Source organism: Loxodonta africana, chromosome 18 (genome assembly GCF_030014295.1).
Source record: "Loxodonta africana isolate mLoxAfr1 chromosome 18, mLoxAfr1.hap2, whole genome shotgun sequence".
NCBI classification, from domain to species: Eukaryota; Metazoa; Chordata; class Mammalia; order Proboscidea; family Elephantidae; genus Loxodonta; species Loxodonta africana.
The window spans coordinates 36,001,458-36,014,997 of record NC_087359.1 but is presented as its reverse complement, the minus strand read 5'-3'; the positions used below and the strand labels follow the sequence as shown (position 1 = coordinate 36,014,997).

The 13,540-nt window shown below is 49.4% G+C and overlaps 1 protein-coding gene across 2 annotated transcripts; it reads right to left on the bottom strand.

Moving 5' to 3' along the window:
- Nucleotides 1-32: 32 nt before the first annotated feature.
- Nucleotides 33-6,480, bottom strand: ORMDL3 (ORMDL sphingolipid biosynthesis regulator 3). Of its 2 annotated transcripts, XM_064271120.1 has the most exons (5): nucleotides 6,372-6,479; nucleotides 5,843-5,960; nucleotides 2,877-3,075; nucleotides 1,989-2,140; nucleotides 33-1,593 (listed from the first exon to the last, which is right to left on the bottom strand). In XM_064271120.1, exons 3-5 carry the CDS (start codon nucleotides 3,048-3,050, stop codon nucleotides 1,458-1,460), a joined length of 462 nt encoding a protein of 153 aa, XP_064127190.1. In that variant the 5' UTR covers nucleotides 3,051-3,075; nucleotides 5,843-5,960; nucleotides 6,372-6,479; the 3' UTR covers nucleotides 33-1,457. The 2 variants fall into 2 exon arrangements, with proteins under 2 accessions (XP_064127190.1, XP_064127189.1); XM_064271119.1 differs by lacking the exon at nucleotides 5,843-5,960 and having other exon boundaries at nucleotides 6,372-6,480.
- Between the last annotated feature and the right edge of the window lie 7,060 nt (nucleotides 6,481-13,540).

Genomic DNA, 13,540 nt, shown 5'->3' with positions numbered 1-13,540 from the left:
CCCTCCAGGAAGCAGAGGCCAGGCAAGGGGGAAACAGGAACACATTGCCCTTTATTTGCGTCTCTCAGAATACTGTACAAAGGGAGTAAAAATCCTATTCATTCACACTTTGCTTAGAAAGATTTCGAGGTGAAAGTTGCCTATGATACATGGGCTGGGGACTGGGGGGCTAGGAGGCAGAAAACAGGGCCAGTGACCTCCTCTGCTCCCTCAGGCCCCACTGAGAAGACACAGGCACCCACAGCTTTTCAAAAGTAACAGAGACCCCATCGGACTGGGGAGAGGAGTCGAAGGCTCCTCTCCAGGCCTGTGCTCAGGCTCCGGACCCACTTCTCTTTACCTCACAGGCTGAGAGGACAGCACCTGCAGGCCACTCTTTGTTCCTTCCACTGCCCTGCTTAAGCAGCCCACCAGCCAGGGTGGGAGTGGCTTCACACCCCGACGTGTGCATGCCACACAAGAGGGGCCCTGCTGCAGTGCCATCTGCGTGAGGGGCCCCAGGACCCATCATTTCTGTCCCAGCTTCTCCACACCCCTCACATCACTGCAGAAGGCAGTGTCAAACTGGACTTGTGAGAACTGCGACTCGGGACTCTTCGTCTATCTCCATCCCCTCCGGCCAACCCAAGAGTTCCAAACACACAGCAGCAGAGATTGATTGGCAGGGAGGAGGGCCGGGACAGAGCTAGATCCACCCTCATCCTTTGGGATGTGGGCAGGGAGAGGAGTAGGCTTGGAAGAGTAATTCACCTATACAATGGCAGTGGAAATAGAGAAGGGAGACAGCTGTGGGTTTGGATCTCTTTGGGTTGGTATTGGCCCTGGCTCCGCACCTCTGATACCAGGGAATCCACACCCCGCCCCATCAGCCCTCTCCTCACCCTCCCCAGCCCCACCCAGTACCCAGAGTGGGTTGCAGGGGAACTGCCAAAAGCATGAGACTTGAATTAGACAGTTCTTGCCCAGAGGGATGAGGCGTCAGCACATGCCTGCTCTGGTATTTACAAGCATACTGTCATCTTAAAGACTTAAGAATTAAAGTGAAAGGATCTAGAAGTTGTACCGTCCCTTCTGCTCCCCTCACAGGGGTTAAAGTGCTTTAGCCTTCTGAGGGTGAGCAAGTGAGCATGGGGTTTCCCTAGTCTCCTGCCCCAACCTCACATGTTCAGCCTGGGAGCCCAGCCCATTCTGTGACCACCCATGGAGTCTCTACTCAAAAGGTAAAAGGAAAAGACAAAAAAAATCAGAGGGGGTCGAAGGCCTGGGGGGGCCCATCCCAACCCCACTACAAGCTACTCCAAGTTGGCTACTACGGGAAGCAAGGGGGAATCTAGGGCCCAGAGGCTCAGCCCCCGTCTCTGGCAGTGTCCAGAGGCTCCTTCTGTCTTCAGCATTGCAGTACAGGCCTTCTACCCTACCCCTGCCATCCTAGGCCGGGGGGGGAGGGTGCTGCACCTTCAGTACTTATTGATTCCAAAAATCCGGACTCCGTGGAGCTGGGGAAGCTTGGGGATGAGCACGCTCATCAAGGACACAGTGTTGAGGACGAAATGGATCTGGTCGTACTTGGTGTAGAAGCTGGTGAGGAAGTACCTGGGTGGGAAGGTTGGGGAGAGGTGTAAGACTTTGGAGGACCCGTTCTTCCCTCACTCCCTGGGTGAGCAGAGGCAGAACAGAGCAGCCAAGGAATTATGAGAGAGGCCTCCAGACGAGAAGTAGGGTAGTGAGATCTCCCAGATGAAAGAGGCGCCTTCCACCAAGACCCTCACTTTAGGCCTGTGGGACCATCTCACCAGCAGGAGGGAAGCCAACTTAAGAGAAGGCAGGGCCAGGGAGGCCCAGGCCTGAGTGAGCCCAGTGTAAGATCCAGGGATACTCCAACTTCCCCTCCCCTGCTCATTCCACCCCAGGGCCTGAGCTGGCTGGGCACCACGGCCCTCCAGGCCTTGTCCTGCCTGCTCGTGGCCCCCTCTACCCAAAACACTCACAGCACAATAGGTGTGATGGTCAAGAACTTCCGAGAGGCCGTGAACTGGACCCCATAGTCCATCTGCTCCCAGTGGGTCAGCAACCTCGCCTTGCCCTGGTCCGGGGTCTCGAACGGTGTCCCCTTCACCGTGTGCAGGAAGATGTACATGCCCTGAGGGAAGGGCCTTTGTTAGAAAGGGAAAGGCCCTCCAGCTCAGCTCCTCCACCCCTGGAGCCTGGAGCCTCCCTCTGCTGGGCAGGGAAATGTGGGCTGGAGGTCAGGATGGAGCAGATGGGGACCTGGCAGAAGACTTAACAGGACCCACTGGGTGAGAGGGAAGGCCTGGCATGAGAACACAGAAGGGGAAGAGCTAGTCACAGAATGGACCCAGCAATGCCTGCTCCCTCCAGCCCATGTGTGCCCTCCCTGTGCCAGCTGGGAGGGGGGGTACTCTTGGCAAGATGGGAAAGGACTAGGTCCTTGCTTGCCTACTGAAAGGGTGCAAGCAGGTAGTTAAGGCGGCAGAGAGGAGCAAGAATGGAAGATTGTTTGAGATTCTGACTTGGGAAAGGGGCATGTCTGAACCGGGCTAAACATCAGGACTCCTAGGTCCTGGGGACTCTTTGGGGCTCTTGGTTCAGCTCTCAATGGCCCACCTTCCTGGCCCACAAGCCACCCCACCCTGGAGAGGTAGACAAAGCTGCAGACTGTACTCTTTTTATCAGGGTGCACAGGGCTGGAATTCAGCAAAGGGAATGGGTCAGAGATGAGAGCTGGGTCTAGGCTCTGGTGACAGATGTTGTCAGTATATCACCCTGACATCTGACCTGTGTCTGGCAGGCTCCTACCCCTCAGCCCTGCCAAAGAGCAGCCACATGGCCAGGGTGGGCAGCAGACAGGCCCTCACCATGTTGTGGATGAGGTTGGTGAGGGTCCAGACAACAGGGACGCTCACAAAAGGGATGCTGAGCAGCACCACATGGAGAAGCCCGATGGCCAGCACGTAGGACAGCCAGATGCCACGGCTGTTCATTACCCGCGTGTTGGGGTTCACCTCGCTGTGCGCTGTGCCCACGTTCATCCTGCTGCCCCTCTCGGACACTGTTCTGCAAACAAGCAGCACAGGGGGGGACAGGTCACGCCGCTTTTCCTGACCCCTCACCCTCTAAATCCTGCAGGGAGGCAGGCTCCTCTCTCCCCAAGAACTCCACTCAGTTCCACTGTTTTGATTCTCAAGCAAGGAGGCAGGAGAAAGTCCATGTGGATTTTCTCTATTCATTTCTCACCTCTGGGTTGGGATAAACATCAGGCTGCCTCACTTGTCAGGACAATACCCCTGCAGGCACCAGGACGTCTGGTACGAGTCTGGTACGATAGGTCATCGAGAGGCATCCAGCCCCAGAGCAAAGAAATCAATGCCCAGCCCCAAATCTATCCACCACAGCATTCCTATGAGGGCCCACCTCCACGAAGCCTGGGGGCAGGGCAGAGACTGTCCCAAAAGAACTCTCACTCGGCACAACCCCTGAGAGCCTGATCTGGGTCCTCTCCTACCCACAAGTCCTTCCCATAAGAGGGAATAAAAGGTGGGCATGCGGGCACAGGCTGCAGTAGAAGAAACCTTTTTCAGCCACTGCTTCTACCCACTTCCCCTAATTCTCCAACCCTGGGTCTCACCCTACCCTCACCCAGACAATGACATAAAAAGAGGGAGAGAGGGAACAAATGAGAAAGCAACAGACTAGGGACAACCTTTGCCCAGACCTGGAGGCTCTAACTTGGTGACACAATACAAGGAATCCAGATGTTTTATCCATTTGGCAGCCACTCAGACTAGCCCTCGTGATGCCACCCACTCTGCTGCCCAGCCACGAGAGCGGAAGAGCCCTTTTCCCCACCACAGGAAAGGCAAGGCGAGGCAACGCGGCCAACATCTACAGCTCCAGGGGGCGGCTGGAACCCACATCAACACACCCCTCCCAGACTTACACCTAGGACACAAAACCATGCCTCCCTCCTGCCGATTTTCTTCTCTGCCCCTCCCACCGTCACCTCAGTCTCCTTTTCCCAGCACCTGTTTCCAGGTGTAAATTAACACCATGCCTTCCCCTGCACAGTTCCAATGGTAGAAGCCCTGGAGCTGGAGGAACCAAGAGGGCTGCCATTGATGCCTAGGAAACAATGGTGGCAGCAACCCAGCGTGGGTAGAGGGAAGTGGTAGAGGTAAGGAGGGGAATGAGCAGTCCCTTCTCCAGAGCGTTGCTATCCCCAGATCCCCAAGGGCCTTGTGGCCAGCTGGAAGTGGGAACAGATGGTGCCTTTGCTTAGCCTCATCCCCTCCTAGATGAGGGAGGGCCCTGTCTGATGAAGACCCTAAGGTCATCACCATGGTAACAGCCCCATCTTTCCTGGGGCTTCAGAAAGAGGTTCCAAATGAGGGAATCCTGGGAGTGCCCAGAGGCCACCTCCCTCACCCCACTGCAGCCAGCCCCTCAGATTCAGTTGCTATTTATCTCTGGCCAGGATCCCAGTTGGGCCTACACAGGAACTAGAATTCCCAAGGGTCAGTTCCCTACTTTCAGAATAATGGGAGCAAGTTTCCTTTTCTCAGACAGTTCCAAGCTTAAAGACCCCAAGGGAAATGTGGCCCACAACACACCTTCTCAACATACAAACATAGTGGGTTAGCCTGGGGTGCATCCTGGAAGATGTGATGCTTCTGGGGCCCATCGGCTCAGCCCATTAGGCTGGATAATTGGGCCTAACAGAAACCCAAGGAACTAGAAAATCAGAGCTGTTTACCTTCCCAAGGCCTTGGGATTTCAGTTACCCTAACACAGCCCCTGGGATACCTACTATGCAAAAGCTTCCACCGGGGGAGGGGGGTTGGTGGTGAGAGGCTGTCTGCCTGGGAAGTGAGGGTTCAGCAGAAGTTATTAATAAAGGGAGGGGATGAGTTTCCCAAGTCTGATCGGAAACTGCTGCCCTCCTTTCCCTAACCCAGACCTACAGGGGTGTGAGTATAGAAAAAATTTCTAACCCTCCCTAGTGTCTTCTCCAGGAGTGCCGAGAGCCTTGCTTAATCCCAGACCACAAGACCCTATGCCCGTTTCTGGCTGTCACAGAACATCCTGCCCAGCCTGATGGGTCTAGGAAGGAGCTAGGCCCCAGGTCCTAGCTGCCGCCCCGAGAAGCTTCTTCCTGAAGCCTGAACACCAAGTGCCCTGAGAGCTGAAAATCCCAAGAGACCCCCAAAAAGAGGCAGAAGAGATTGAAAAACTAAGAAAAAGACTGGCAGCCAGGAAGCACTACTGAGACTTTTGTGTGAGACCTATTGTTTCCATGAGTAATATAACCAATTGACCTCTCCCCCAGAAGGAGACAGGGAGAAGAGGCTGGCAGAGGTAAAACAAGTCTACAACAGCTGAGGCTGAAAAGTCCTGCCACTGTAGCTGGCAGGTGGCTGCTTGCACCAGCCCCTAATGTGGTTTCATAACCTGCTTCAAACAAGAGCCTGCAGCAACTCCGTTCTGTTAACCACTTTCTTGCTGGTAGCTCTTTCCCACTCTTCCCCTCCCGCCCCGCCCCGCCCCCCCCCCCAACTCCACACAAGAATATCCCGGCTCTGCCAGTCTGTCAAGACACCCAAGCCAAGGCTAGAGTGTGCCTCAGGGCAGCCACCAGGTGAGACCTTCCCATTCCCTCCCCCAGGTGAGGGTAGACCTTTAAATGGCAAATCTTTTGCCTTCTGGGTAAGCGGCACAAAACATCCAGGCCTGCACCCTGGACCCCAACTGGGGAGTCCCTGGAAGCACCCCACAATGCCATTTACGTTCTGCACACCCCCTAACCCGCAGGGTCACAGCTTCTCACCTCTCAGCTCCGGCCAGCCTTGGGATACAGAAGGGCGATGGGAATGAAAAGACTGACAGCACCGAGGCAATCCCCCACTAGACGGGAGAGAGGGAGGAGCGAGGAGGCGGAGTCCTCACTATTGTTGGGGCTTTCAGAGTGGGATCTCCGGTCCGCAGGGGAGCCTCCCGCTCCGCTTCCCAGCCTGGGACCTCGCACTCGGAAGAGGACGCGTTCGGGGCCCCACCCCCATCTCCACGCGTTCACCTAGCCCTGGAGGCAGCCAAACCTTTACCCCCGAAGCCGAGCCTCTCCCCGCCCCCTACCCTCAGCTGGGGCGCCCCTCTTCGGCGCCCCAACCCTGTCCTCCCGCCCCCACTTCCCTCTTTGGGCACCCCCCCTCGGCTGATGCACCCCCTCCACACCCACTCACTTTGTCCGGGTCCCCTCCAGCCGGGGTCCCTTCCCCAGCGGCCCCCTCTCTCCCGCCCCGCTTCTAGTCCTGAGGGCCTCCCGGCTTCCCCACCAGAAGGCCTCTGTTCGTACTTACCCTGCGGGGCCGGAGGTCGGGGGCCCGGGAGTAGTGCCCCGGGACAGGAGCGGGGGCGGGGGCCGCTGCTGCTCTAGCAGCTGTAACAACCCGCAGCAGCAGCCACCCCGCTGGCAGCTCCAGCCGAATCAGCGCCCCGTGCCCGCCCCTGTGACGTCACCGCTTCGCGCCGAGCCTCCTGGCGCCTCCTGGGAGTTGTAGTTTCTTGCCATGCTCTCTCCCAGCCTGTTTACTGCCTCTCTGCAGGAAGTCTCAACGGGACGCAATACTAAGATCTGGTGGTATTACTTTGGCTCGTAACAATTCCTGTTTCTGTATCCACTCCCTTTAAGTGCTGCTTACAATCGCCCCTGTTTTGCAGATGAGGAAACTCGGAGTTTTAAGTAACTTACCCTAGGTCCCTATGGGGTCCCAGCCTGGAACAGAACCCAGGGATCTGGCCCCAAATGCAGGGTTTTTCCACTACACGTCGCCGCCTCCGCCTTGGTCCCAGATTGGCTCCTCCAGAAAGCGGACTAACCCGACATTTTGCCCAGCGGGACCCTCCTGGGAGCAGGTCTTTTGCAACTTTGGCTGGTTTAAGGGTCTGGAAGGGCGAGAACGCAGCCTGTGGGCAGCGTTTGCGTTTGTCCAGAGCCTTTTGGCTAGCTCCTTCTCAGTTACGCTTGGCCTAGGCCAAATCCTCGGCCTCCTCCCATCAGACCTCAGAAGAGGCCACGTGTCATGGAAGGATTCCTTGATGAAGAGTTAGGAGTCAGTACCAGTCCCAAATCAGCGTGCGTGGTTTTGGGTGGGAGATTCCACCTCTCTGGCCGGCAGTTTTCGCAGTCTCCATCCTCTAAAGGTGAGGGCAGATCTAAAGGTAGTCATAGTGTAGGAACTCTTAGCAGCAGTGTAACCCTGTGCAAATTCCTTCATTTGTCTTAATCTCCAGTTGCACACCTGTGAAATCCTACCTCAGAGTTGTGAAAATTCAAAAGAATATAGGTAAAGCACCTGTTGCATTATAGTAAACTATTTCTGTAGGAAACTAAACTAAATGGCTTTTGAAGTCTCCTGGCTAACTTCCACTCTGCATATCACCAAAGGGTCTTGTTTGGGTAGTTTCCACTCGTCCACCCAGGTTCTCTATGTTTGGGCTGGAATTGTGGAATTAATGACATCATGGCATGATAAACCTGACTGGCTGCAAAACAAAATTTTTTTATTGAGTGTATTCTGACTCACGGTGACCCTATGTGTTACAGGGTAGAACTGCTAAGCAGTTCTTGGCTGTAATCTCTACAGAAGCAGATCTCCAGGCCTTTCTTGGTCAGTAATGCTGGATGGGTTCAAACCACCAACCTCTAAACTTTAGGTTAGTACAGACTGCTTGTGCCGCCCAGGGACCTAAAAACTGACTGCAAACTCACCCTGAAAGGAGTTTGAGAGGACAGGAAAGACAGCATTGGCTCAGGGCAGGGGAGCACTTCCCTCAAACCTTACCCATCCCCCTCCAGGGGGTTGCCAGGAAACAGTTATGGGACCCCTGGAGGCACCTAGTGGGCATCAGGCAAGTGAGTGTCTGAACCACCCACAGCAGAACAGGCAGTTGCTCAAGTATTTCCAGGACCAATTGCCCAAGAGCATCCATTCCAAAATCTAGATAATCCCCCTACAGTCTGAAAAAATTCTGCCTTATGTCCTACAGAAGTTTGCCCTGCTTTGTGGAGGCCCCTCTCCTTGTACTCAGCCTTCTGCAGACATAAGGAAACAACTGTGTTGTCCTTTTCACAGAAACCTCCCCAGCACTGAGACAAAAAGGATGTCTTTTTATTTCCCAAGTGAGCCCACTTGACTCACTTGACCTTTCTCTGGGATTCTTCCATCCTCCATCTAGTTGATTGAGCTCTCTGGATCCTTGCCAGTTTCTCGCAAGTTCAATAATTCAGACTGGGTCCATGTCTCAAGGTTCTGACTAACATAGCCTAACAGAAATAATGTCAGACATGCCATGTCCTATTAAAAACTCCTGTTATCGCATTTTTTCCACAGAGGGAATTGTTATGGATTGAATTGTGTCCCCCAAAATTATGTGTTATAAATCCTAACCTCTATGCTTGTAGTTATAATCCCATTTGGGAATGATTTTTTTTGTTGTTGTTAATGAGACCAGATTAGTGTAGGGTGTGTCTTGAGTCATTCTCTTACAAGACATAAAAAGAGCAGATTAGACAAACAGAGATGGGGAAGGGAGATGCCAAACCACATGAAGATCGCCCAGGAGCAGAAGCTCAGAAGAGACAAGGACCTTCCTCCAGAACCAACAGAGAGAGAAAGCTTTCACCTAGAGCCTGCACCCTGAATTCAGACTTTTAGCCTCCTAAACTGTGAGAGAATAAACTTCTGTTTGATAAAGCCATGCACTTGTATTTCTGTTACAGCAGCACGAGATAACTAAGACCGGAATGAACAGAGCTCTGACTCACTCTAGGTTTGTGGTAAACTGTGTATCACTTTCTGCTTTATTTAGCTTGAGTCCCTGTCATCATCTTTCTCCTTCTCCAGCTCTCTGTCCTCATAATGACCACATGTTCACCAAACATCTTTCATGCATGAGGAGCCTGGGCACTGTTCAGAATGAGTGATAGCACTCTTATACAGCACTAGGGGGATGTGCAACCCCTTGGCAACAATTGGCAATACATGCCAAGAGGCCGAAAAGCACTCTTGCCTTGGAGCCATGATTACACTTCTGGTAGCCTATTCTAAGGAAATCATCCATGTGCAGGACAAGCTGCAATGTTTGAGAACTTTCATTCCTGCATTATTTATAGTAGTGGAAGCCCAAAAACAACATAAATGACCAGGAAAAAAATTATCCTGTATCCACTGGATGAAATAGTATCTTAGTAAATGGTTGTGAAAACTATGTAGCAGTATGAGAAAATGTTTGCTAGGTTACAGGAAAGATCAGTATACAAAAAGTATGAACATGTCCCAGGGGTGCAGTCAGCAAAATCCATAACCAAGGAAACTAGGACAAACAGCCAATTTCCTTCACAAATACACTGGAAGAAAAAATGGAGGGGAAGAAATTTATGGATTAAAAAAGAAATTAAGTACCAAGTGCTGCCTTATTTGGATCTTGATTCAACCAAACCAACTTCAAAAAAAGATTTTATTAAATTATTGGGGCAACTTGAATATTGACTAGACATTTGATAATATTAAGGAATTTTAGAAATGTTAAGGCATGATGTGGTATCATGGTAATGGTTTTTATTTTTATATTTTATTGTTTTTAGTGGAAGTTTACACAGGAAATTAGGTTGTCATTCAGTAATTTCTATACCTATTGTTAAGTTGAAACTAAAGAAAATTAGAGTAAGTCCAGGGGAGCCAAAGTATGACCTTGAGCATATTCCACCTGGATTTAGAGACCATCTCAAGAAAAGATTTAATGCCTTGAACACTAATGACCAAAGACAAGACAAGTTGTGGAATGACATCAAGGACACCATACATGAAGAAAACAAGAGGTCATTAAAAAGACAGGAAAGAAAGAAAAGACCAAAATGGATGTCAGAAGAGACTCAGAAACTTGTTCTTGAACCTTGAGTAGCTAAAGCAAAAGGAAGAAATGATGAAGTAAAAGAGCTGAAGAGAAGATTTCAAAGGGCAGCTTGAGAAGACAAAGTATTATAATGACATGTGCAAAGACCTAGAGGTAGAAAGCCAAAAGGGAAGAATGAGCTTGGCATTTCTCAAACTGAAAGAACTGAAGAAAAAATTTAAGCCTCAAGTTGCAATGGATTCTACAGGGAAAATACTAAATGATGCAGGAAGCATTAAAAGAAGATGGAAGGAATACACAGAGTCACTTACCAAAAAGAATTGGTCGATGTTCAACCATTTCAGGAGGTAGCATATGATCAGGAACCTATGCTACTCATGGAAGAAGTCCAAGCTGCACTGAAGGCATTGGTAATAAACAAGGCTCCAGAAATTGACGGAATATCAGTTGAGATGTTTCAACAAACAAATACAGCACTGGAAGTGCTCATTTGTCTATGCCAAGAAATTTGGAAGACAGCTACCTGGCCAACCGACTAGAAGAGATCCGTATATATGCATATTCTCAAAAACACTCACCCAACCAGAAATTATCAAACAATATCATTAATATCACATGTAAGTACAATTTTGCTGAAGAATATTCAAAAGCGGCTGCAGCAGTATATCAACAGGGAACTGCCAGAAATTCAAACCAAATTCAGAAGAGGACATGGAACCAGGAATATCATTGCTGATAACAGATGGATCCTGGCTGAAAGCAGAGAATACCAGAAAGATGTTTACCTGTGTTTTATAGACTATGCAAAGTCATTTGACGTGTGGATTATAACAAATTATGGATAACATTTTGAAGAACGAGAAGTCCAGAACACTTAATTGGGCTCATGAGGAACCTGTGCATAGATCAAGAGTCAGTCATTCAAAGGAAACGGGGATACTGAGTGGTTTAAAGTCAGGAAGGGTATGCGTCAGGGTTGTTCCCTTTCACCATGCATATTCAATCTGTATGCTGAAAAAATAACCGGAGAAGCTGGACTATATGAAGAAGAACTGGGCATCAAGATTGGAGGAAGACTCATTAACAACCTGTGATATGCAGATGACACAACCTTTCTTGCTGAAAGTGAAGAGGACTTGAGCCACTTACTGATAAAGATCAGAGACCACAGCCTTCATTATGGATAATGCCTCAACATAAAGACAATAAAAATCCTCACAACTGGATCAATAAGCAACATCATGATAAATGGAGAAAAGATTGAAGTTGTCAAAGATTTCATTTTACTTGGATCCACAATCGACACCCATGGAAGCAGCAGTCAAGAAATCCAAGGACGCATTGCATTAGGCAAATCTGCCACAAAAGACCTCTTTAAAGTGTTGAAAAGCAAAGATGTCACCTTGAAGACTAAGGTGCGCCTGACCCAAGCCTTGGTGTTTTCAGTCGCCTCATATTCATGAGAAAGCTGGACCATGAATAAGGAAGGCCAAAGAAGAATTGATGCCTTTGAATTGTCGTGTTGACAAAGAGTACTGAATATACCATGGACTGCCAGAAGAACCAACAAATCTGTCTTGGAAGAAGTACAACCAAACTTGCCTTAGAAGCAAGGATGACAAGACTACATCTCACGCACTTTGGACATGTTATCAAGAGGGATCAGTCCCTGGAGAAGGGCATCATGCTTGGTAAAGTAGAGGGCCAGCGAAAAACAGGAAGATCCCCAACAAGGTGGACTGACACAGTGGCTGCAACAATGGGCTCAGGCATAACGATGATTGTGATAATGATGCAGGACCAGGCAGTGTTTCGTTCTGTTGTACATAGGGGCTGTGAGCCAGAACCAACTCAACAGCACCTAACGACAACAACACATGTATCGTTCAGTGACATTGGTTACATTTTTCACAATATATCGGCATCTCTGTTATTTCCATTTTGGTTGTTCTGCTTCCATTAATCTAGCTCCCTCTCCCTCCCAGCCTTCTCATCTTTGGTCTAGGGTACATGTTAACCATTTGGTTTATCTAGACGATTATTTTGAGGAGCACAGTACTAATAGGTGATATTATTTATTTTATGGGCCAATCTGTCATTTAGCTGAAAGGTGACCTCGGGAATGGTTTGAGTTTAAACTTTAAAGAGTATCTCAGGACGCTAGTCTTCAGTTCACCTAGTCTCTACCAGTCCAGCAAGCCTGGCCTTTTTTTTTAGGAATTTGAGTCTTGTTCTACATTTTTCTCCCCTTCTATCCAGGACAATCTATTGAGTTCCAAGTCAGAGCAGTAGGTAGTGGTAGGTGGGCACCGTCTAGTTCTTCTGGTGTCAAAGTAGGTAATATCATTTTTCATGTAGACTGTTAGTTCTGTAGACTAGTTTCTTCTTCGAGTCTTTGGTTTCCTTTTTTCTCTTTAGCTCCAGGTGAGTAGAGACCAATTGTTGTATCTTAAATGGCAATTTACAAGCTTTTCAGATCCCAGACGATACTCACCGAACTAGGATGTAGAACATTGTCCTTACGGACTACACCAATTGACTGAGTTGCCCCACGAGACTGTAGTCCTAAACCCTCAAACCCAGTTGACCAATCCCATGAGGTGTTTGGTTGTGTCTAGGAAGTATTATGGTAATGGTTTTTAGTTGTTTTATTTATTTTTTTTTTTTAAAAACCTTATCTTTTAGAAATGTATACTGAAATATTTGTGGATGAAATTATGTGATAACTGGATTTTCTTCAAAATAATCTGGGCTAGGCAAGAGACAAAAAGAGCCACATAAAACAGAGACTACATCAGCCTGAGACCAGAAGAACTAGATGGTGCCTGGCTACAACTGGTGACTGCCCTGACAGGGAACACAACAGAGAACCCCTGAGGGAGCAGGAGAGCAGTGGGATGCAGACCTCAAAGTCTTGTAAAAAGATCAGACTTAATGGTCTGACTGAGACTAGAAGGACCCCAGAGATCATTGTCCCCAGACATTCTGTTAGCCCAAGACAGGAACCATTCTGAAAAACAACTCTTCAGACAGGGATTGGACTGGACTATGGGATAGAAAATGATACTGGTGAAGAGTGAGCTTCTTGGATCAAATAGACACGTGAGACTATGTGGGCAGCTCCCGTCTGGAGAAGAGATGAGAAGGCAGAGGGGGTCAGAAATTGGCCAAATGGAGAGTGGAGCGCAGGAATGTGCTGTCTCATTACAGGGAGAGCAACTAGGAGTATATAACCCAACCCAGTGCAGTTGAGTCGATTCCGACTCATAGTGACCCTATAGGACAGGGTAGAACTGCCCCACAGAGTTTCCAAGGAGCACCTGGCAGATTCGAACTGCCGACCCTTTGGTTAGCAGCCATAGCACTTAACCACTATGCCACCAGGGTTTCCAAGGAGTATATAGCAAGGTGTATATAAGTGTTTGTATGAGCGACTGACTTGGTTTGTAAACTTTCACTTAAAGCACAATAAAAATTTTTTAAAAGTCACTCAATAAATGAACAAATAAATGCCAAAATAATAATAATAATCTGGGCTGGGGTGTGGGGAAATAGAAGAAATTAGATGGGCTGTGAAGGGATAATTATTGAAGTTAATTCTGCCCTCATAATT